The sequence below is a fragment of the Pleurodeles waltl genome, chromosome 3_1 (assembly GCF_031143425.1).
Source record: "Pleurodeles waltl isolate 20211129_DDA chromosome 3_1, aPleWal1.hap1.20221129, whole genome shotgun sequence".
In the NCBI taxonomy this organism is placed as follows: Eukaryota; Metazoa; Chordata; class Amphibia; order Caudata; family Salamandridae; genus Pleurodeles; species Pleurodeles waltl.
In genome coordinates this window covers 1,347,852,357-1,347,876,431 of record NC_090440.1, presented here as the reverse complement: position 1 = coordinate 1,347,876,431, position 24,075 = coordinate 1,347,852,357, and the positions used below count along the sequence as shown (strand labels likewise).

At 42.7% G+C, this 24,075-nt stretch overlaps 2 protein-coding genes across 7 annotated transcripts in view; one reads left to right on the top strand and one right to left on the bottom strand.

The window, feature by feature from the left end:
- Positions 1-662: 662 nt before the first annotated feature.
- H2AX (H2A.X variant histone) lies at positions 663-1,330 on the top strand. The gene has a single exon (XM_069224816.1). It carries the CDS (start codon positions 753-755, stop codon positions 1,188-1,190), a length of 438 nt encoding a protein of 145 aa, XP_069080917.1. The 5' UTR covers positions 663-752; the 3' UTR covers positions 1,191-1,330.
- A 3,231-nt stretch (positions 1,331-4,561) lies between these two features.
- HMBS (hydroxymethylbilane synthase) overlaps positions 4,562-24,075 on the bottom strand; it is a 43,448-nt gene continuing 23,934 nt past the window's right edge. For 5 of the 6 annotated variants that reach the window (XM_069224810.1, XM_069224813.1, XM_069224814.1 and 2 more), the window contains 9 exons: positions 18,095-18,172; positions 16,219-16,296; positions 16,037-16,112; positions 15,812-15,925; positions 14,715-14,753; positions 12,336-12,455; positions 11,631-11,684; positions 5,828-5,917; positions 4,562-5,496 (listed from right to left, as the gene is read on the bottom strand). In XM_069224810.1, coding sequence (XP_069080911.1) covers positions 5,323-5,496; positions 5,828-5,917; positions 11,631-11,684; positions 12,336-12,455; positions 14,715-14,753; positions 15,812-15,925; positions 16,037-16,112; positions 16,219-16,296; positions 18,095-18,172 — 823 coding nt within the window. In that variant the 3' untranslated portion in view covers positions 4,562-5,322. The remainder of the gene's footprint in view (positions 5,497-5,827; positions 5,918-11,630; positions 11,685-12,335; positions 12,456-14,714; positions 14,754-15,811; positions 15,926-16,036; positions 16,113-16,218; positions 16,297-18,094; positions 18,173-24,075) is intronic. The other variant, XM_069224812.1, reaches the window with a different exon arrangement.

Sequence of the window (24,075 nt, the reverse complement as noted above, 5' to 3'; positions counted from 1 at the left end):
CGTCCTATCGAAGCAATGTATTTTAAAAGGGCATTTCCTTACATGCATAATACATAGGCCGTGTTCTCATCCGCGTGTAAGCGGTATGAGCCTCGTCTATCTTGAACGTAATATTATACACACCACGAAAGAACACAGATGGTAATGGGGATCGCGCTAACATTTTGGATAAATAAATAAAAAAAAAAAAAATCCATATTGAGAATGGCCATGTAGGAAACACTGGTGCGTATAAGACGCGGGCTCTTCAACTACGTGGGCGCGCGTTTATTGCATATTTGGTAGAACAGTACTGTTTTGAGAAGGCACATTTTCCCCTCCCCCACCAACTCCACTGCGCGCTCATTTGGGCGCTTCGCTTAGGGACATTTCCCATCTGTCGACCTTCATTTTCAAAATATTCGCGCGCTAAGAGCCGATTGGCTAACCGCTGTCATACTTGAAACAGTCCCGGTAGCCTTTTCGGTGGCTGAGATGAACAGCCAATCAACACCCGGCTTCTTCTAACCAGTTGCACTGAAAAGGCGTGCAGATTGGCCAGTAAAGCTCGCATCCCCAGCACAGTGGGCCGAAAGGGCCTAGGCGTGGCTAGCCCTGCCCATTGACACTGCGTGCTTCCCAATTGGTCGTCAGCCGTGAGACGATTCGTATATATACTGGCTGGCGGCGGCATATTTCTCAAATCACCTGCTCCTGAGAGTCAGCTCGTTTTTTTATTTAGGTTTGTGTCCTGTTTACAGTCCACCTTTATCATGTCCGGACGAGGCAAGACCAGCGGCAAAGCACGTGCGAAGTCCAAGACTCGTTCATCCCGCGCTGGCCTGCAGTTTCCCGTCGGCCGTGTTCACCGCTTGCTCCGCAAGGGCAACTACGCCGAACGTGTGGGCGCCGGCGCGCCAGTCTACCTGGCCGCTGTCCTCGAGTATTTAACGGCTGAGATCTTGGAGCTGGCCGGTAATGCGGCCCGCGACAACAAGAAGACGCGCATCATACCCCGCCACCTGCAACTGGCTGTACGCAATGACGAAGAGCTGAACAAACTGCTAGGCGGCGTCACCATCGCCCAGGGCGGCGTGCTGCCCAACATCCAGGCAGTGCTGCTGCCAAAGAAGAGCGCGGCGGCGCCGGCTGCACCCTCTCCGGGCAAGAGCAAAGGCAAGAAGAGCTCTCAGCAGAGCCAAGAGTACTAATGATGGCGGAGAACCGAATCGGACAGACGAAAAGAGAGAAAACAAAAAAAAAACAAAGGCCCTTTTAAGGGCCACCCAACTCTTCACGAGAGAGCTGTTTTACCGCTAGCGTGAGGGTAATAAAGAAAAGTACAAAAATGTGTGATTAAATGCGTCTGTGTCCACGCGCTGCGACGTTATTTATACAGGGGCACGTGTTTCCGGTTTGTTAATCTGCAAATTATTTTTCCGTTATCGTGACTGCACCAGGTCTTATCTCTTATTTTCTTTACTATTCGAAGCTTATTTCTGCATCTAACTTCCATTGTTCAATACTACTTCATCTTGAACTTCCTCTCGCTTCATTGTTCCCAGTGAACTACGCTCAATGTTCTACTCCGCACTTAAACCTCTTCTCTGTACTTTCCCCGCATACATTTTCGTTTGCCCTACATTTCACATTCTCGTATCCCACAAGTTCTTTGTGGTTTGGGGGGGGGGGGGGGTTGTAAGGAGTGCGGCAGCACATCCTGCTTCGTATCGTGCTCCCCGCCACCGGTTCTCTCGTCTTTGCATTACGTGTTTCCCGTCCCCATTTGAGGTGGTTTTTCACAACCCCTTACATGCGCTGTCTCGTCATGAGCCCCACTTCCTGCCCCCCCCCCCCCCCTTCTGTTTATTGTTGAATCCCGTTAACGGACATGTCATTTGTATGCTCTGCGCCCCGGACTGTTTCTCTCAAGTCGTTTCTGCCCGCTATGTTTTTGCCATACCTTTTTGGTTCTTATGCTGTCACTGATTATAATGCGCCCGATTCGCTTTCAGCCTCGCGTTTCCGATCACGCATTTCACTTTCCCCGTATCGCGCTGAACCCTCGTCCCAGCTTGCCGTAAGCTCCCTTTTTTCGCAGCTTTGCTAAACTGCGCCACTGCCGCCCCCAGGCTTCTTTTGATATAGGCTACATTGATTTCCGTGCTGCCCGTCACCTCTGCATCCGTTTCCCACCACACATCTTGTTCCACCGTTGACCACACATTTTCTCTGCTTGGTATTTTCTATTTAGCTGCTTTCAGCCTTGCGTCTTTCTATCGACCTTCATTTTGAATCATGTTCGGTTATTTGCACACTGGACCCATATTTATGAAAAGTGGTGCTGCGCCAAGTGCAGTGCCACTCTTCCTGCAGCCCCCATATGTGCATCTTATTCATATAAATAAAGTAGTTAGGTGGACTAGTGTCATAATTTGACAGAAGTCTGGCGCTTTGCAGGACTAGCGTCACATTATGATGCTAATATTGTAAAGCACCCAAAGGCCCACTGAACACAATAGGAGTCTTTTTAATGCCTGTACTTAAGCGTTAAAATGTAAATAGAAATGGCGCAAAGAAATTTCATATGTTCCATTAATAGGTTCAGTTTTTGGCCTTCCAACAGCACATTAGCGTAAAAAATAACACTAGTGTGGTGTTGGAATTGTGCTAAAAATCTGGGCCTTTATTCTCTTTTTCAACCCATATGCCCCATTAGCTGGTAAAAGCTGACCAGCACACGATACATAAACGTCACTCTATATATACATATGGTGTCCTACTGTCGTGTCTTAGCTTTGTCCAACATTGTTGCCTTAAGATGCTCATTCCACGAGTTTCCATTTGCTGTAGTCAAGGAACCAGGATTTTATCTTAAAACCAAAGTTTTTTTTTTTCTTGATCTGCCTTACCTTTTAGAACGAGCGTTAGTAAAATCAATATCCCTACCTTTGGCAACCTTCACATTATTAAGTTTATTTATTACAAGCATATGCTACAAAAGAAAAATAAGATGTAAATGAGGCTTCCCCAAGTTTTTTTTTCTTTTTTTTTTCCTTTGAGTAATGTTAAATGACATGGTCATTTCACTGGTGCTTTGTTTTTCCTTTTTTTTTACACAAGGCTTTCAGCCATGCTAGGTGTTTAATTTGTGAAGGCGACGAGGATAAATCACCACCGGGGCAAGCACTCAAAATGCAGACTACTACAATATTCAACGCGTAGCTTCCTAAAGGAGACACCAAATAAGCAATATAAACTGGGCATGCAAAGTGCAGGCAAATATCTAATATTCCTGCCTTTACCCCACCCGGAGAGAAATTAACTAGAAGTGACAGTGAGGGGAGGGGAGGTGACCCATTGCCTCATGCTGTATGGTGTGGTGGACGGAAGCAAAATGTTATTGACACCATAACAGACCAATGGGTGGAGCGCTCTGATCACTAACCTTCCCCCCCCCACCCTCCCATCCCATCTAAATTACACTGGTACTCAAAGCAGTCCACAAACTATAAATGCAATCATGGGGGTGTTGACAAACGTCTCTTCACTAACTTAAAATTGTGCTCTAAAGTGGGTAAAGGTAAGTGTATAGACACTAACTCCTAGAACCTATGTTCTTCCCTGTCCCGACGTGCACTTAACCTGCACCCTAGTGGGGAGACCAGAATCTGTTTTTCAAAGAAGAAAAGTGTTTTGATGCATACATAAACTCATATCCTTTATAGGTAGAGCACACAAGCGCTCTAACCCAGTGGTTCCCAACCTTTTGACTTTGTCTAGGGACCCCCATTTTTTCATTACTGGAGCCCAGGGGACCCCCACTGAGTTTTTATTGGATTCCGTGGACCCCTTCCCCACTGAGTCATTATTGAAAGCTGGGGACCTAATCTGTTATTATTTTATTTTCTAAGCAGTCGCAGCCCCCCTGAGGAGGCTTTGCGGACCCCCAGGGGTCCCCAGACCACAGTTTGGGAATCACTGCTCTAACCTGTTGTAATCTATTTTTGGGCTTCTTAACCACGACCATCACTATCACTCGTTCATTGGATTTCCTTTAAAAAAAAAAAAATCCTTTGTTATCATTGGTAAATGCTTTAAGTTCGTCCCTCCTTGGGGCAGTTTTGTTACAACCTTGGCCATCCACCCTGTTACATAGATAATTGCACACTTGTCTGTGAGCTCGCTGTGGCACTTTGAATCAGCTTGCTTATATCAACTATTTTACTTTTCAATTTATGTGGCAAGAAAAGTCCAGTTAGGAATTTACAACGGTAATAGCTCGAATTACAAATGAATGTTCTTTGTGCGCAATCTAGATTCATGCGTACTGTCGTACTAATCGATCTTCAAAAGTAAGTGGCCTCCCATAGAAACGCAAGCAGACGTGGCTGTATAGGTGTGGGTTAGCTGGCCAGTACAATAATGCTAGTCAGTTCTCCACTGGGAAATAAAAGGTAGGCAGATGTAAAGTTCCTTTCACACCTGGTTGCTCGTCGTCCCAACACATCTCTGGTGCGCAAGTTTAACCACTTAATGTTTGATATGTGCTGGCAACAGTGCAATCACAACTCAAACAACCTTATAAGTTGAAAACATTTTAATATGGCCACAGTATTGAGGTTAGATTTAAAAACTGCAGTGTACAGAAGGCATCTGCAGCCAACTTTAGAACCTTTCATGATGCGTCCCCTCTCTAGCGGTCTAGCTCCAACTGCTGGTGTCAACTTTCATAGTTCTGGCAGGAGCAAACCACCAAGAGCACTGTGTATTCCTTCTCCACAGAATCAATACATCAATAACAGCATGCCTAGCAGTACTAATTATGCCACATGTATAATGAACACAGCAGTTACCGGCCCTCCTGGAACATTGATGCAATCTCATTCACAAATATACAAAGGTATTTATCAATATATACTATTCTCCTAAGGGTCAGATGTTTGTACAGAAACAAAGAAGGTGACAAGAGAGTACATCCTCGATTACCAGTCCTGCCACGCAAAGAGATGAGATATTATACTGCCCACCATGGCAAGATTGTTCGAGCTATATCAACTCACAGGGCATTTAGTAGTTACAAAACTAACTTTTGCCTGTTCACATTACACATATATTTAGCATCCTTTAAAAAAATAGATAATTATCCTATTAAATAATTTCTATGCTGCTTTATTCTACGCACCCCACTCCCCGGTACACCTGGTCCCTATTTGCCATCCTTGCATGGGCTTTCAGTGGTCTTTTTTTTTGGCAAAAATTGTTCAATCGCTTTTCCTTATGTCTACCATGCACCTCCATTTAGAGACATGGACTTCCGGTGTTGAGTTTTCAGACAGCAGGTTACCGTGAGTCATTGAGCTGCCTGGCAACAGTCAATATCTGCTTCGCTCCTTGGCTCAGAAGTAGATTAGCCAGATTTATTCCAAGAGTCTCTGCAGCAGTCAGTGCTTTATGAGGTACATTCTTAGCAGTGATGCACACATGCTGTATGTCGTCATCTGGCCCATCTCCATCCTAAAAAAAGAGACAACATGAGTGCAGTGTTTGCATAAAACGTACCTCAATAGTTGATATAGACTATGGTGAGAGTGGTGGTCCTTTGGGTCTAGATACAAAACAGACATCCCAGTGTCGCACTGGTGAAATGTTCAATAGTAGGGCTACAAAACCAAGGCGACCGTTTACGTTTTATATCAACCTAAACAATCCAACATGTGTAAAGGGCAAAGAAGGGCACAGAATGTATTCAATCAAAAACATTCATGATGGAATCAGTCGGCTGTATCAAGGAAAGAGAAGGAAAATGGTTGCCTATATTGGATTCAAGTTCATAGTTTGTGTTTACCTGCTGCAACTTCAGATCCACCCCTGTTTGCATGGTCTCCTTTAGGCTGTCTGAGCCATCCAGACTGTACACGGCTCCTGTTAGATACAGCTAGGTAAAAAAACGAAAATGATTACGCCGATGTCCAACTCTCATTCAGTCCTAGGCTCAATAGAGTGCATTTAGTAACAAACTGAATACTTTCACTGATAAATGCCTCTGGATTTTTTAAATATCTTTCAGAAGAGGGCAGAGGACTCTAAAACATTTGGTTCCCAAAACAATTGCATGTTTATGGCCTTGTGACATATACATAATATAATAAATCAGAACTGTCTTTGTGTAGCATGCACCAGAATTGACAGTTGGGAAGTCCACTGTTGGCAAACCCAAGATGGGCTTTGGTTCTGGGGGTCCTGGGGACCACGCTGACACTGTTGGCCCACTTCAACTTGGGCTAGGGTTCATGCCGTCATGTGTCATGTTTGGGTGGTCCAGAGTCCTCATGAGTCTTTTTTGGTACCTGAAGGGTGCAGTGAAGCAGCTCCGCTACTCCACGGGAGCTCTTGGTTACTTCTTGAAGTGCTGGCAGTCATCCAGGCTTTTGGAGGCAAAACGGCTGCAGGACGAGACATCTTTGGTGCAACTGTCAAGAACAGCTGGCAGGCCGGTGGGGTTGGGGCCAAGTCAGTTCTTGCTTTTCGTGACTCTTCGGCTCCTTCTTTAGTCCCATGAACCCAAAGTCCTGTATGAGAGGTCCTCTAAGTACCTAGTTTGGGGGAGCTAAGGGGAGTGAAGGGCAATAGCCAATGGGCTACTTACCCCTGGGGCCACTACAGCCCCTAGATGGCCACTTCCTGTGAGGAGCAGGCATCACACTGTCCCAGATTTCCTAATTCCACCACACACAAGATGGTGAAATTCCTAATTTCACGTACACTTCAGGATGGTCACCCAAGAGGTGTGTTCAGCCAGGCAGTGCAACACGCCTTCTGCACAGCTAATTTTCCCTCCTGTTCTGGTGCCAAGTGTGCCTTAGGGCAGAGGGCTGCCTCTCCCAGGTCTGGGTGAAGCTGGGGGTTGCATACCAGAGGCAGGAGGGACTTTTAAGTCCCTGTCTTTGGTATGTAGATTTGATAGCCATCCTGCTGGCATAGGTGATAGCACCACCTGCTGGAGCAGGTATGGTTTCTGACATCGGAGAGGAGAGGCTCTCACCTCTAGGGCTCATAAACTCATCTGTGATGGCAGGCTGGCTGAAAACAGTCAGCCAACACACTAGAGGGCTAGTAGGTTTCAGGGGGTACCTCTTAGGTGGTCTCAGGGTGCATTTCATAATAAATACAATACTGGTGTCAGTATGAATTCATTAAGACAGGGTGTTTGATACTAAATACCACTGTTTTCCGTATAGCTATCATATAGCTGGGTCACTCGTGCTGCTCAGTGTCCAGTACATGCTTTAAGATGGCACCTGTGCTCAACTTGGACCAGGTCCTAAGCAGGATGTCAGTAACTGCTTCATTAAAAGGGAGAAGCCGTTTAGAAAGGGACACACCCAGATGAAGCACTTCTGTCAAGACATTCGTCTTGACTGTCATTGAGGTAGGCTGAGGTCCAGGACCTCAGCTACCCTTCTCACCACCATTGCAAAGGATGCTCCTTAGCCACGGTAAAGGGAGAAAGCATGCCAGTATCTGGAGAAGTGTGCAGTCCACTGGCCTCTCCCAAATCCTCACACCTGTCCATAGAGGTATAAGGCTGGTATTCCTCAGGGTCCAGCGACCCCTCCCATTCCTACCGGAGTGCTGCCGCATAAAAATAGCACTCAGGCTCCGACTTGGAAGGCATAGCTCGAAGGTCAGGCCACCCCACTCCAGCTCTAAGACAGAGTCAGGGATTATAAAGGGGACGGTGCCACCAGTGGGCGCCAGGAGTTTCGACATTGGGACTGGCGCCGGGGAAGGTCAAGCAATATAGGGAAAAAGGAAGCAAAGGGGTACAGCGGGCAGTGCAGACGTTTTAACAGGCATTTAGGGACACACTTCACAGGGATGCTGTACAGTGTCAAGTAAAATCACTGAACAAAGAAATTGACATGGTTCAAGGGGAGTGACTTGTGGGAGCAGCAAGAGGTAAGCAGATCAGTAGAGATAAGTAGGTAGAGAAGTCAGAGGCACTATTCGGGAGTGTGTGAAGGTTGAGAGAATAACCAAGCAGAGAGGTATGGTTTGAAGAGTAGGTAATGACGTTCTTTGAAGGGGAATGCATTATTTCACCGTCAAGCAATAGAACTTCCACTAGATTAGGTCACAACCGTCAGAGAGATTTAACAGTCTCTTGGTGTACTGTCTACAATAAAATATACATAGGGAGGGCTTTGGATGAGTCCCTGCTTATGACTGGACAGCGTTCTCGTCTATCTTCACAGCTTTCCTCTCTATTTTTGCATTTGTCTCACCCCTTTAGCATTTCTTCTCTACCACATATCCAATTGGTTTACCTGTATCATTTTAATACTGAAGTAAGTGAATTATTAGGCCTCATATACCATACAGCTTTTAGCTGTCCGTTTGTGAAAGCCTACTGTGGACCAAACCAAAAAAAGCTGACTTAAGAGTCTGCCGACTGCTTACCATTGATTGGCCTTCCTAGGAAATAGGCATCTGTTGCTTGGTGTACCTCTAGATATTGCCCTCTCTGTTTTTCTGGTGGCTGTACAAGTCTGTACTCTTTGCTCCTCCTAACCAGTAGTAAAATGCCTGGGTTCCCCCTTTCAAACATGGATGACTCGGCATAACCCTAACTTAAACAATTAACTTGTATGCAAGTCCCTAGAATACAGTACTGCCATCCACTACTGGCTTCAGCCGTACCATTGTAGCCTAACTGTAGGCTCTGCTGCTGGCCTCTGCCTGAAACCCAGTGAGTCTTTACGTGCCTCCTCTGAGGTACAGGCGCTTTAAGAGTTTACTTCTGTGGTGGATTGGGACTTACTGGACTAAGTCAGAAGGTAGAATCTCTGATCAGGAATCCAACCACACTCCATCGCGATATGCCTCAAATTGTGTCTTGGGTCCGGGTCTACCATGACCATTGACAATCATTGGTGCTTAATTGCTTTTTGACACTATTTCTACTTAAAACTTTAAAAAGTCATATCTCCTGTTTCTCTTATTGATTTTTAGTCCTTTAGGTGACATTTTTTAATCAAAGTTTCACTCTATTTTTCTAATTCTGTTTACAATTATTATTGTTTTGCATTTTGACCATTACTGTTTTGGTACTGCATAAATACTTTACACATTCCCACAAGTTAAGCCTTTCTGCCCCGTGCCACAGCCACCAAGGGGCTGACCTCAGGTTAATTTAGTGACTTTGAGGGTTGTTCTTGAAAAGGGTCTTGACTGATGCTTGAAGTAGGTAGACATCCACCCAAATAATCCTATTTATCACAGAATACTGTCATTCTCATTTGATTGCTTCTTCTTCATCGACTTGCCTTCAACTTTTAGTGTTCACCTTCTACTGCTCACATTTAGGCAACCACTTTTTTTGTTAAGCACTTAATCAGTGCATGTTTTTTTACTGTCTCTCTCTAATGTGTTGCTTACACCCTCAATTACCCACCCTCTATCGGCTTTGCCTTCACCCACCTGCTCCTCTGTTGCTCCCCTACACCTCACAATTCTTGAAATACATTAATCTAGTTTTAGGTATTTTTACGGCCATGCAGCTGAAATTTTCTGCCAGGTCCTAACCAATGCTTCTGCGTGATTCTATTGCTCCTTCACCCTCTGCCCACTGATCTCTGCTTGACGCCCATCTGCTCCTCAATGGAGTCTTTATACCCCTCATGTTCATTTATTTATTTATGAATTTTTTAATTTACATTTTTTTGGAGGTCCCAGTAACTGCCATTTGCTGTATGGCACTCAACTAGCCAAAAAAAGGTTTTAAGCACATAAAATGTCATTTTTTTGCTTACCGATCAATGCGTGTGCCATCTTTTATTGGTAATTAAAAATACAATAACATGGCATGGTATCATTCCGTACAACGCACATTCTTGATGAGGCATTCCTTTGCTTACAAAAGGGCGAGGCCGGAAACAGCAGCTGCATCATCAACCCTTTTTTCTTTTTCAGGTGCTGCACAGCACTGGCTTAGCCAACTGGGCAAAAAGTGAGACCTACTGACTATGCCAATGTGTGTTTTATTTAGTTTTCAGAACAACATGGGAGTGCATCACTTTCCTCCTGGTCCCCACACTTTTGTTATGTTTTCTTTTTTTCTTCTTTGTGAGGGCTCGAAAGATGCACAATGATAATTCTGCTCACTTTTGGACATATGCTTAATGGTCGCTCCCCACACAGAAATTACGTGTGCCATCATTTTTCCTGCCCATTCCTTCCACCCACTGGTCTCCGTCTTCTTTTTTAAAATGTTTTTGCAGGAATGTGGCACCAGTGCACTGCGGCTGGACTGCTTGCTGCTGGCCTTTTGGCATTTGCTCCTGTCCTGGTTCCCTTTGCATTCATTTTGTCCTCCTCTATTCTCCGCCACCTTCCACCCAAGGCCTAGCAGCTGCACCAGGCCTCTAAGTTTTCCTCCAATATGCATCATAGCGCATACATTATTTTTATTTACTGTTCAGTGATAGACGCGTGCCATCGTGATACAGTATTTATAAAATAAATAATTGCCCCCCAGGGGGAAGTTTAGCCCAGGACTCCCACGGCACAGTTTAAACTCCTTATTCTACACCAAGAAACCTTTTAAACCTAGAGTTAAAAGTACTTACAAAAGTATCATTTTATTCAAGTATTATCATCACTTTTTATAATTGTTTTAGTTAGGTGCTCTCCAAATAACGGCTCAGTGAAATGTGAATAAAGTGATATTGTTACAAAAGGGGTCTCTAGCTGGCAGTCCGTTTGCACCCTGCCCAACTAGGGACCCTCACTCTAGTCAGGATAAGGGAGATACCCTCTCAGATAACCCCTGCTCACCCCCATAGTATCTTAGAAAGAGCAGTCAGGCTTATCTCAGAAGCAATGTGTAAAGCAATTGCACACAGTAATATAGTGAAAACACTACAAAAGAACACCATACCAGTTTTAGAAAAATAGCCAATATTTTTCTGTGTAAATCAAGACCAAAACGAGAAAAATCCAACATACAATGCTAAAGATAGGAGTTTTGTATTCCCGGGCCCTGGCGTTACTGGGTTTAACCTCATTGCTTTTTACGTATCTTGGTACAGTAGGCAAAAATAATTTTAAAAAAAGAAAAAAGATGGCAGCCACGTGTGCTCCCAAATGCCATCTTTGAATGTTTTTTTTCTTTTTAAATACCTTCAGGAAGGCTCCCATAGACATAATTTTTTTAAGTAAAATCATTCAGCGGCGGTTGCTGCTTGTGCGCAAGAATTAGAACCAGCCATGCTTTGAATTACTTCTTTCTCCTTGCGACCATCTGGAGGGAAAAAAGCATTGGCAAAGACAATAGCCCTCATGGGCAAAACTGACTGGCTTTGTTAATACTTGTTTTAATAAAGTGTTTGGGAAACCGACCAAATAAGTGTTTAAAATCAGACATTTTACAGCCAACGTGTCAGCCTTTTGCTCTATATTTTTGTTTTAAAAATCAGTGTATCATTGAACTGTATATAGCAATGTTCTATGGGTAGGCAAATAAAGGGATTCAATGCAATGTGCTCCAGAATTCGCCAGTACAAACACTTCAACAACGTTGTCTGTCATGAATCTACACATGTCAAAGTGGGCTTAGTACTGATGGTAAACAAAGAGAGACACCATACCTGTGAGTCTTTCACTGTGGAAGTCACTGCTACAGGTACGCTGCAGCCACCTTCCTATAAAAGATAAGCACTTTGGTGAGTAGGGAATTCAGAGAAGCCATAAACATGCACATGTACTTCAACTTTCATCAGTGACTGGCTATTCATTATACATTGGAAGGTTACGGATGCTGCTCCTCAGGAGGGAAGTTACAGATGGAAAAAGAAGGAAGAGGCTATGTGTACTCTTCAGCTGTGTGAGCAAATCTGGGGCTTCATCCATCAGCTGCAGAGGTCCTTTCACCCAAACTACTTCATCTAGAGGAAGACCAGGAGGGTGAGTAGCAGCCCAGTGTGGCTGAAGTGGAACAACCTACATTCCTGGGCATGCTACTTACTCAACCACAACTGTACATGCCTGTTCACAGGGTATGTATCAATTCCCAAGGAGGCAGCAAGCTAGTCTAGTTGTGCCTAGACATGTACAGTTGAAGATACCAGATGGCGCCATGAGACGGAGGCTTGATCTTTCCGGTTTTAAGCTTTCAAGTCTTCAAACAGTCATACTTTGGTATTGTAGTTCCACTGGTTCTGTTGATGTGAAAAAAAACAGGGTTCCCAAAAAGCATAAGGCTATTCAACAGTCTAGGAATGGAATCGTGGAGTAAGCCAGTAACCTCAAATATGTTGTGTAGCAGGGGCATGGCAGAGCAAATGGCTACCTACCAGCTGTTTCATGAAAGCTCTCTCTGCGATGCACTGCAGGACAGTCTCTGGATCGTGTAGAACTGATACCATGTTCAGGATATCTTGGTCATTGGCCCTCACCTCAACTGCCAACGCGCCCTGAATGATGAGGGAAAGGACACAAGATCAGTGAGATATTAAATAACAAGATACATCAAATCTGTGACTGTCCAACCCAGACACATTACTCTTGCTAACTAAAACCAGGTACACACACACTTTAAACCTACGTCTCATCACCATATAGGTGTCTTGTAAAGAAACGTAAAACGCAGGAGGTACAAACACAACATTAAAATGGGCCGCCCTGCAGAACTCATGGTACTGCTACTGTCCAGTAATCAAACACAGAGAGCCAGTCAGTTTGCTGCAAAATAACCCTCCAGAGGGTAAAGAAAATACTTGTTATTTTATATAATCCTCAACCATCAGGGTTGCCCTTTGCTGTCACCTACAAATTATGTGGGATAACTACAATTATGTAGAATGAGACAATAGGAGGTGAGGAGGTTCTACTTTTATGTGGAAAGAAAACCTTAAAAATACATGCCTAGTAGGTAAACTATCATTTATTCTGACCTCCAGTCGGTATGATTAAAAACGGGGAGAGGGAAGGATAGATAACTATGCATCTACCTCCCTAAAGGTTGACATGTTTGAAGCCATACCCTTGGCTTTTCATCAGGCTCAGGGATCTACCTCCTTGATACCACTCCTGTAGTGCTGTTAGGGTTAGTCACTCTCACATACTCTGCATACTACATATAGGGAAGTGATTATACCCTCTTGGTATTCACTGCTTTGTAATCTGCAAAATATAATCAGAGAGTGTTAGTCTGCCAAAGATATGGCAGAAAACACAACACGTCTATATTAAATGACTCCAAGTATGTGCTGTTTACACAGATACTGGACATCACCTCTTAGTGTCACAGCTGGTGAATAGATGCATGCCAATGATAGTAGTGAGCACACTAATAAAATTAGTGTATCTTCTGACGCACAACACATAGCACATACAGCATAGAAATAAACTTAAAACACATACGTTATTTAGGCAAATACTGTGCTTCAGGGATCTGCCGGTGGTCAAGGTGAGCTTATAGTCACATTCTGCTGGGTAAACAAATATGCCCATCATGTCAAATGCCTGAATTGGTATTTGAGGAGTCAATTCAGGCATTTGACATTATGTGATGCAGAGTATTTAAGAGTGATTATCCCTAATAACATTACATGGGTGTTATCAAGGAGGTAGATACTTGGTCCTGATAATAGGCAAGGGGATGGATTGAAACATGTTCACCTTTAGGAAGGAAGATACAAAGTTATCCATCCTTCCCTCTCCCCATTTTTTTATCATACCGACTGGAGGTCAGAATAAATAAAAGTTTACCTACTAGGCAGGTATTTTTAAGGTTTTCTTTCCACATAAAAGTAGAACCCCCCCCCCTCCACTGCCCCCCCACTCCTATTGTCGTCATTCTACATCATTTTTAATATTTCTTTAAGTGCTCCCACATAATGCGTAGGTTGCAGCACACCTCGTTCCTCAACGGAAGGGGATGGACCCAATGATGAAGCATGCCTCCAAGGGGCAGCCCTAATGGGTGAGGCTTATATAAGAAATGACGTGTTTTTTCACCCTGTGGAGGATTATTTCGCAGCAAACTGACTGGCTCCCTGTGTTTGGTTAGTGACCTTTAGGAGGTCTAGCCTTTCTGTCCCCCTTTCTCCCTTTCATTTTGGATACTACTACTGTCCATGCATCATCTACTACAGATTACACATGCCAATTACTATCAGGCATGAAGATGATTGTTTCGCAGCAATGTCCTGCCTTGCTTTAGTAAAGAACCTTTAGGGCTGAGATACTGAAGTTAGACAGACAGCCAGGGCTGCAGTTTCCTTAGATCTCAGGTTACACTCCAGCTCAATTTCCTTATTGTTCTCAGACCACGAAAACTCCACTCTATTTGCTACAGGATTTTTTAGAAAAAGGCTTTGTACATATTTTGCCCTTACTAGCCAAGTTAGAAGGTAGTTTCATAGAGTTGCCTCTCTTTCTATGAAAGGAAACTGCTTAAGTGACATCAGGCAAAACTCCTCCATAAGCTCTTGTTTTAAAAGCATCCTGCGGCTGAAACATGCTTGTCATCACAATGGTTATTTGATGCCCCTCTCATATCTTCCTTATCCCCACTCACCAAGATGTAAAAAAGAAAGCTGCCAAACAAGCAGGGACTAGTGCACCCTAGTCAGTGGATACCAACATTGTGAGAACATTCATACTTAAAAAGCATTAAAACTGCACTCCACTACTTCTGCCCTCTGGCTTTAAGACATAGTTCTACACACCTGTCCCACTGCGTACATACAGTCTTCCGGGTGCAGTACCTGTAGAAACACAAGATAAATCTACTTATTTACAGTGACAATGACACATACCCATGTCCACATACCTACCTCTAAGATCAACCTATCCCTTCAAATTCCAACAAGATAGGTGGTATTTGTGTTTCCTGGTCAAAAGCTAAACCTAGAAGTGTGGTTGTCAGAGCATTGCTAACACAGAGAAAATGTACACAGACCAAAAATAACTGCACTAGTAAAAACAAGTTAGAAAGTGATACCTGTTCTTTGTGAAAAAGAGTTACCTGAGCATCCTCAGTGTGTGGAAACACTCTAACCTAGAGTAACACAGTGTGCTCTGTGTTGCCAGGCTGTGCACAGTGTGTCTTTCCAATGCCTCACTGTCGGATCTCACAAATTATCCAGCTGTTTCAAGAAGAGATGTCAGAATGCAAAGTGAAGTAAACTATAAACCCAGGATTGGACGATCATTTCACATTTAACATGGGACAACTTGATAAATTTGCCCTGTTCCACTGTCCTATTCACCAAGTCGTTTAGGGCCTGACTTGGATGTTGGCAGAAAGGTTACTCCATAACACCAGTGATGGATATCCCACCCGTTAAATATAAATACTATAGGAAATCATGAGATTTGGATTTCGGTGGACGGGATAACCGTCACCATTGTGACGAAGTAACCCATTGCCAACATCTAAATCAGGCCCCAAGTTCCTTTGTTTCTGCCTATCAGATGGATCAGGCAGTCTTCCATTGACTAATGCTTTTTAGGATTTTTTAATGACTCACCAACTGTCCTTAGCTCTGCTGCATAGGTGCATGAGCAGCTGAGGAGTGTGGCTTCGGATGTGTCAAAGAAAACCCTATAGCATTACATCTATTCCAACTGTCATGCCAATTTCTGTGCTAAGACCATGATTTGTTATTAAAAGGTGGGTACTGAATAAGACACCACCCTTTGCCACAGGTACCGCTCATGAACAACATTTCCTTTAGTTTACCTCTTGTTTTACCACTAGCTCCACATATCATACCGTCTGCACCTATAATCCAGCTCATGGCTCAGACTAGCCAATATTTACCTGCCCAATGCGGTTCTCCCACCCCATCCTCCGGAGACCAGCAGCAGCCAGGATGATGGCACTGAACTCGTTATTTTCATCAAGTTTCCTCAGCCGCGTGTTTAAGTTGCCTCGCTGAAGGGTCGCGTCAAGGGTCAAACAGCAACATTGCAAACACATCCAGTCATAATACAAAGGTAATATGGCAGCTAACCCTACCCGCTGGAACCATTTAAGAAAGGATACAATGTCCCTGAAATCCAGGTGGGAAAACTTCTTTTTGAGCTGAGCTGCACGGCGTAAGGAGCTGGTGCCAATCACACTAAGGTAAGAAGTAGTGTCAGTCATGTGGAAATAAACAAATGTGACACATCCAAAAGAGCATATGGGCAGCAGCTTGCACGCTTTCTTAAAGTTCATTACTTTACCTCTTCTCCGGAAGAGAGCTTAGCATCTTTCCAGCATTACATGGGTGAAAAACAACTGCATCATGAGGATTTTCACGTCTAAAAAGAAGAGAAATTATTAAAATTATGTGATGGCTCCTTCCACTTACCCAGAACTTCCAAATTAGCAACATTAACAACACATATATAGAACATATATAGAACACATTTATAGCCACTCATGAGTGAAATATTTGTAACTCGCCTATTGAAATCAAGATGCCTGTAAGAATGATTCTTTAATATGGGGACACTTCTCAGATTAACATACACTGAATCTTTCCCATAGTTGATGAAACCGCCCTCCCACCCAACTGCAGAGTGTAATTAAATAATGACAGTCTAAGAAGGATCCCATATTAAACATGTGCACGTCATTTGCCTTTACCATGAATTCTTCAATGTAGCTTTACTATACCTCCCATACTCACTGGCACGGAATAATCCCTAACATCAGGAAGAATATTGGTCCACCTTCAACAATGAATAACATTTAATGTGTGAGAGCTGCTAAAGGATAGAGGTCAGCCATTCAATAAGTTCATTAAGTTGTGCCAAGATATCTCTAAGATTCCTACGTCTTGGGTTATTACTAATAATCGCTTTTCCAAGGCCAAAAAGAATGTTCAGTTCCTGCCAACATAGTTTTTAATCCAAAGCTTCCCTTTGAAGTCATAAGCACGCAACATCCAGCATAGCAGCAATAACAGCAAAAATATACCATGTAAAGATGGGGTATTATACCGGGGCATGTCCCCACGTGATAGCTTTAGGATCTAAATGAATGTTATTTTCAACACTCCGCTAAGTTGCTCAGACACTTTCGTCCAAAAGGGTACTATAAGCGAACACAAATCAAAGATATGTACAGTATCTGTGGAAGGGTCTTGACAATAAAAACAGTTCGAAGTCTTACTCACGCCGAATTTGTGCAGTCTACACTGTGTAGAATATAAATCATGCAGGGTTTAAAAAAAATATATATTTAAGTCATGAGACATTAAGTGTAGCTAGTGCAGGATTGATAACAATCACAAATAGAGGCTCTCCTAGGTGACTTAGGAGTCAACTTTACAAAAATGCATTACAACCCAACGCTACCTCTTCTGTCTGTATGTTTTGGAGAAAGTCCCTTAATTGTTTGTATCTTAAAAAAAAAACCCTCCCTAAACATTCCAAATGTGTTACATAATTCAATGTATGACTTGATTAGTCAATGCTTTCAGTCTCCGGTTCACAGATTAGTGTACGAAACCACGCAACCTTGACCCAGCTTCCTAGTTATTGAAGATGGACTCGCTATAAGCTGGGCCTGTGTATGTGGGCAGGACTTGCAACACAGCGCATCAATCTAATAGGCACACAAATCTAGGGATGGATGGCTGTGTTTTATTAGGAGACAGGGCTCCCAGAATTTAAACCAAAGCAGGGGCATAACACTAGCCCTTGCAGGAGAGGGCGGGGGAGGGGAATCACCAACCCTTCAGGAGTCCTGACCAATCAAGGAGGGCACAATTCAGCCCAAGACAAATGAATATCTCTGAGATATGGGAAGACTCTGGCCCCTCATCAGATTTTGCAGGGAGCCCCATCATTTTGATTATGCCACTGCATCAGAGCTTGCATGAGATACATTTAGCCTCTTCCAGTATGCACAAGGGATCCTTTGGCTTTATAAGAGATTCAGGAGGTTGCACTAGGACTACCTTTACTCATACAGGAGTTTCCTAGAAGCCAGTGAGACTGAAGCACAATCATTTGCAATATAAACTTAAATAAGATCAAATTGTTATACCTGCCTCCTCCACCTACTAAGCCCTTCTCAGCTCTCTAAAGACTCTCGCTACAGTTCACTTACTTGCAGATGGCTCCTATGGTGAACCCGAGAGGGAGCGTTGTTGGCAGATCCTTCAAAGAGTGAACAACCAAGTCAACCCTAAAGATGTGAGAAGAAACAGGTCAGAGGGAGGGAACACGAGCCAGATACAGAGGGCGCAATGGATTGGAAGATGAAGGGGACAAAGGGGAATGAGGAATGGATGAAGTGCTAGAGGGAGAAAGAGAGCAAAAGAAAGAATGAACAGACCACTGGGTAGACAGAGAGAGAACTACAGATCACCGAGTGGCCAAGGGTCAAAAGAAGGGAATGTGAAAGAGAGAAAAAGAGGAGGTGGCAACTTACATCTGTGTGGGCGATGCCTCACTGCACTAGGAACGAGACGGAGAAATTAGGTGTTGTCTAGGCAATATGTGTGTCCATCCTGCATAGTCATATCCTGGGAGTTTGATCTCTACACATTCAAGCCAGCAGTCTTGCATTGTCCTACAGGAGCAATGACTGCCATGTGATAAGAAGAGCTATGTACGGGCCTTTGGAAAAAGGCTGTGCCAGCAATTACCTGCCATTAAGTTAGGTTTTGGTTCTGACCATCTGGTCAGGCATTACTATGGTGCAGCACATGGGTTGGTCATTTTGTGGATGGTAGGCAGAGACTGTGCTTGTGTAAGCATCTGCATTCACCAGAATGAAAATGTGGATCGTATGCCCATCTTCAATCACACCCTATAGTGTTCAGAGACTTGCCAGCAAGCCCATTCTATAGTAATGAATTTAGTGTTCAAAGGTGTTCTGTGTGGGTCATGCAATACAAGCTGATCTTCACTCTACTAATGCTCCAAGCATGAATACGCAATCCTAATCTACCAGTTAAAGACTATAGTGATCATGTTATTTATTTTAATTAATTAATTATTTCTAGTAACTACGCTATGGGGACTACTTTATTGATTTTCATGTTACTGTTGTTCTTAGTGTCTTCAAAATAAAAGGTCCAGCATTGGTTTCAACTCACCTATCAGAAAATTTCAAAGTACCAATGCCATTGACGGCTAAAGCAATATTGTTACTCCTTTGGAATGAGGAACCCATCCACCGAGATATCTCAAGAGTCTTTGTTATGTTGGGCTGATTGTGGCTAGTCTCAGTATTGCTAAACTGTGGAGCAAACGGGTAATCCAGAGATCTGACGCTCACTGAGAAAATATGGACTGATGACTATTAGATGGAAAATCTGTTTGTGTCAGTCAAAGTTGCCCTCGTAAATTTATCAAGCTCTGGGGACGAAGGAGCAGGCGTTATACTCCAGAATGATTCCGTGAAAAAACAACCTTGGCTCATATTATATTTATAATTTAACTATGCAGTTATGTTGGTGAAGCTTCCTGCATTTTTGACTTTCAGAGGTGGAAGAATAAGGTTCAACATTTGTTTTCTCAATGTTGTCTTGCACTCCGATAACACACAGTAGCACACTCCATGAACTGCTGTGAAAGTTACTTGACCGCTGGTAGTAATTTGTTTACATTTTTGTTATTTGCACTAAAAACAATCACATTTGTATATTCTTTCTTACAAAAGCCAGAGAAGCCCAAGATTTAATGACCAAGGTTGTTAAACTTATTTGAGGCTTTTATTCAGCCATTGGGTGATTTAAAATATGAAGAGCATGGAAATGTTTGTTACTTAAATTACATTAGACCGCAGAAGGGCTAAAGGAGTTCAAAAGTTCACCTAATTTTATTGACGCCGTTGAGACTTGGATAAATTTGCCGTACAACAAATACTAGACCGACATGGTTCAAAAAATAACTTTCGTTTAGAACAACGAAAATTTTAATCGCACTGCCAAGAAGACGAAGAAAGTATACATGAGTGTGAGACAGCTCTAAGATCGTTTGCGGTGTCATGTGACTTTGAAAGTATTACATATTAACAAGTTATGAGAGATAACATTCTAATGAAGACTGGGCGAAAAAGTCGAGCGCTTAAGGGTGTGGACTTATTTTAGCAAGTGGTTTTAAATATGGTGTGAGACATTGAACAATCATAAAAAAATTACAAACTGGCAGCAGGTATAGAAGGAACAAACTGTGCTAGTGCTAAGGCAGTCAATCCCGTTGGTCAAAAGCCACAGCTTTGCCCTGTGCTTGATAAATTACATAACACGTGTGGGCTCAAAGGCCATTTTGGCAGTCTGTAAAGATCCTAATATGATGAGTGTCAGTTTCATTTCAGGAGGAGCTGATGAGGACAATTCTGATTCTCTGATTGTAACATGGTTTACTCATCGTTGGTGGGAGCAGGTCCGGTAGAAGCCTACTATGCAGCAATATTAGGAGTGATTGGCACAGAGGTGGGTGCTGTGGCGGTACACAATCACAGAAAAATAGTTAATGAACAGTTAGTGGGAAGAACTTGTCATGAACTTGATCAAACTTGATATTTTAGGTGAACGTATCATTCCAGAAGAGAACAGGAAGGAGCAGGACACTCTATGTCAGTGGTTTTCAAACTTTTTAATGCTGTGCCCCGGACAGGTGGGGAAAAAAAAAATCATTGGGCCCCCCCTTTCGAATTTTTCACAATTATTCTATTAAGTTGGCAATGTTTAAATAAATCTAGACCACAAAGCACTGTTCTCTGCATAAAGCTTCTTTTGCCCCCACCCCCAAACAGGGATCACTTGAGGCCCCCCTAGAGGGGGCCGCTTCCCAGTTTTAAGACCCCTGCACTATTTTGTACAGAAAGAGGAAGCACTGTTGTGTTGGCATCCACAGGAACAGCTGGGTCTTGCATTACACAATGAATCCTTCAGTGAAGTGTGTGGAATGCTGACACAGGTCGTAAATTGAACCACAAGAAAGTATATAGGTTAAGTAAAAAAATGTAAAGCCATTTTTTCAGTGATCGATTGGTGAAGTCTGAAGGATTTCAACATCTTAGAGTATTAATGAACAATGGTGGCTATCTCTAGGTGAGAGGATTTAATACTTTCCATTCTTTTAATGTATGAGTATGGGTAGATAGCCCCTTCCTGCCTAATATCAATGAATTAACATAACTACAAGGGATACCTTTGTCCACATTAGATTTAACTTTTCAGTACTACCAAGTAGAAATGGAGGGGAACTTCAGGGATTTTCGGGGGCATATATAGGATTTAAAGTCATAGAAGTTTAATTATGTGCAAGTTAATTTAACCAGTTCTGCATTAGCCCTACAGACAAATATGTACAAATTATTTAATGCCTGTGATGTAACTCCAGCTCTTGAAGATGATATTTTAGTTTCCAGCAGATATAAAAAATAACACCATAATAATTTAAAAGGTGTATTACATATATTGGAAAGGAAAAGTCTTACCCTGAAATTTAGTTAAAAGATTATTGAGGATTTGGGTCACACTATTTTATCTATTGGTATATTAAACCAAGGAACAATCTAGTAGATGCCTTTGTTAGAGCATTAGATTCATGCTGTAAAGAACGGGTGGCTGGGTGGAATGTGAAGGAACCAAAGTGGAACCGTCTAGACACCGATAGAAGAAAAATGCATTGTTTTGTTGGGGACCCGGGCAGAACAAGGCATCTGATTTAATCAAAATGAAATTGTAAAGGCTACATGTTCAAAGTGATGCATTGTTGATGAACTGCCTTAAGTCAGCAACTATAGTTTGGGGGCAGTGTGGTCTCAAAAATAACAGACCAAAAGGTAAATGGTGGCATATGGTTTAGGAACACTGAATGCCTGTGAAAGAAACTATTCTGTAATTGAGAAAGACAATTGTCATCTTGCACAAGACCTATTGAACGTTTCTACACATTTTTATGAAGTTGACAATCTGAATGGACCACAAACCACTGTTCAATAAGCTTTCTCCACAATTTTGATTTCAGAAAAAAAAAAAAGGATACATATTCTGACTTTAAGTCACGCCTTCTGATTTTACTAAGGAATGCGAAGAGTGGGGATGTGAGTCTGTTTTACCACCAAGGATATAACTGCGGATTTCTTGTCAGTGTCAGTCTGATATTTCAAATAGGAGATGGGAACTGGGATGCTGGAAGAACAGCGTCTGTCGACTGCATTTTAAAATGAATGCACGATGGCAAAGCTGTTCCTCCTTGCAATTTATGCAAAATTATTAATGACTAAGAGGATGGAGGTGTTGTGGGGATTTCTAGCAGCTAACGCAGAAGATAATGTTTGGTGCCCTGGTTAAGATGCTGACTTTGATATGGGGAATAAGAGAATGTAGTAAATTTCTATAAGCGGTAAGTCCATTGATCCTTGCAAAATTAATCACATCGTCTACAGAATTTTTACACTGTCACTGGAACAAACTGGCTATGTCTGCTTTTGAAACATTTGAGGCTATATATCAGAAGGACCTTATGTTTATGTTTAGTTGCCTACTCCTCGGAATGGCCAAACGTTTAGGAGGTGGAAGTGTGACTACTCACATTGTAATTTAGTTTTTTGGGGAGGGCTTGTTTTACTGGGAAAATATATCTCATTAAATCATTTCTGAAAATGGGGTCCAATTTGTTTCAATAAAAGGAAAAAGGAACGTTTTGGCGATGGTGAGTATAGGGCAAAAGCCCATAGCCTTATATCACACTGAAGGGAATGCTCTAGAGCAGTGGTTCCTAACCTTTTGACTTCTCTGGGTCCCCACTAAGTCATTATTGGAATCCAGGGACCCCACTCTGGCATTACTGGACGCTAGGAACTCCAGCCCAACTCAATTCTAGGATCTGAACCTCAAAATAATACACAAAAATAAGAAATAAGTATACATCAAACACATTCACAAATGGTTAAATATTTTAATCTAATTCACAAATACAGAAGAAAAAAAAAATCTATATTTTAATTTAATGGGAGTTTTGAAGCTTTTCTAGATTTCTTTTTAATTCTAAATGACAAAGCTTATACTAGGTTCTAACATATCACTTTGTCTTTTTTTCTGCTCCTAATGTGTGCTCTCTCTTCTGCTTTAATTGAGGCCGCTCATCATCATTTCTGTATTATGATTGGTGTACTTGGGCTGCTCCCACAGATCTAGTTAATTTTATCCATCCTAATTTTAGCCTCCCATTTTAAAATTCCTTCATATTTACAGAATATTTTCGATTTTACATTTAATTTACATAAACTTTATTGATCTGCTAATATTGTTTAATTTTCTAAACAGTCACAGATCCCCGGAGTGGGTGCTGCGGATCTCCAGGGGTGCACTGATCATAGGTTAGGAACCACTAGAGAAACTGATGGATTGAGTAGTTACAGAAACTATACCGTAAGCCATGAATTCCATACTGTGTGTGCACAAGTCACTCCGGTAGTCTTTTGACAGCACACGCCTAAATCCCATTCTCCAACTGAATGGAAATGTTTAGGGCAGATGTTTGGCAGCCACAGAATTATGTCTATGATGGTTGACCGGCCGCGCTGGAGAAGATTTTCATGAGAAAACAAGGAGATGTTCGTCGAATGAAAAATATTTGAGAGAGTATAGGAACTGAAGAAAGAGAAAGAAAAGATAGAAAACGATAAATAAAGACACAAGAGAGAAAAAAGAGGCAGAGTGTGCAAGTGAAAGATAGCACAAATGAGGGAGCAAGCAGAGAGCTGCCATAAGCCGGGGGTATCGGTAAATAGATACAGCAAGATAGAGAGAAATATGGCCGACGTTAGAGGGCACAAGACATGGGTAGAGAGGGGGGGACCACAGGTCAGAGAGAAAGGACAGTACAGATGAGAGAGCGGAAACAGCTCAGAGGGAGGAGCCGTGCAAGGCTGCAACCACCCAGGTCTCCTGGCAGGATTAGGGGCCCGAGAAACGTCAGCGGCATACATGATCACCTAGATCCGATGTAGGCGACGTAGGTACAGTAGTGCCGGAGCACGGCAGATGTTAGGACACCGGAAGAAGAGAAATGTTTCTAAATTAATTTACGAGGGAATGATGTACTGGGCGTTTTTTATTTTAATGT

Bases quoted from the DNA above. Each gene is read 5' to 3' on its own strand.
- H2AX (XM_069224816.1), top strand. From the start codon at position 753: ATGTCCGGACGAGGCAAGACCAGCGGCAAAGCACGTGCGAAGTCCAAG.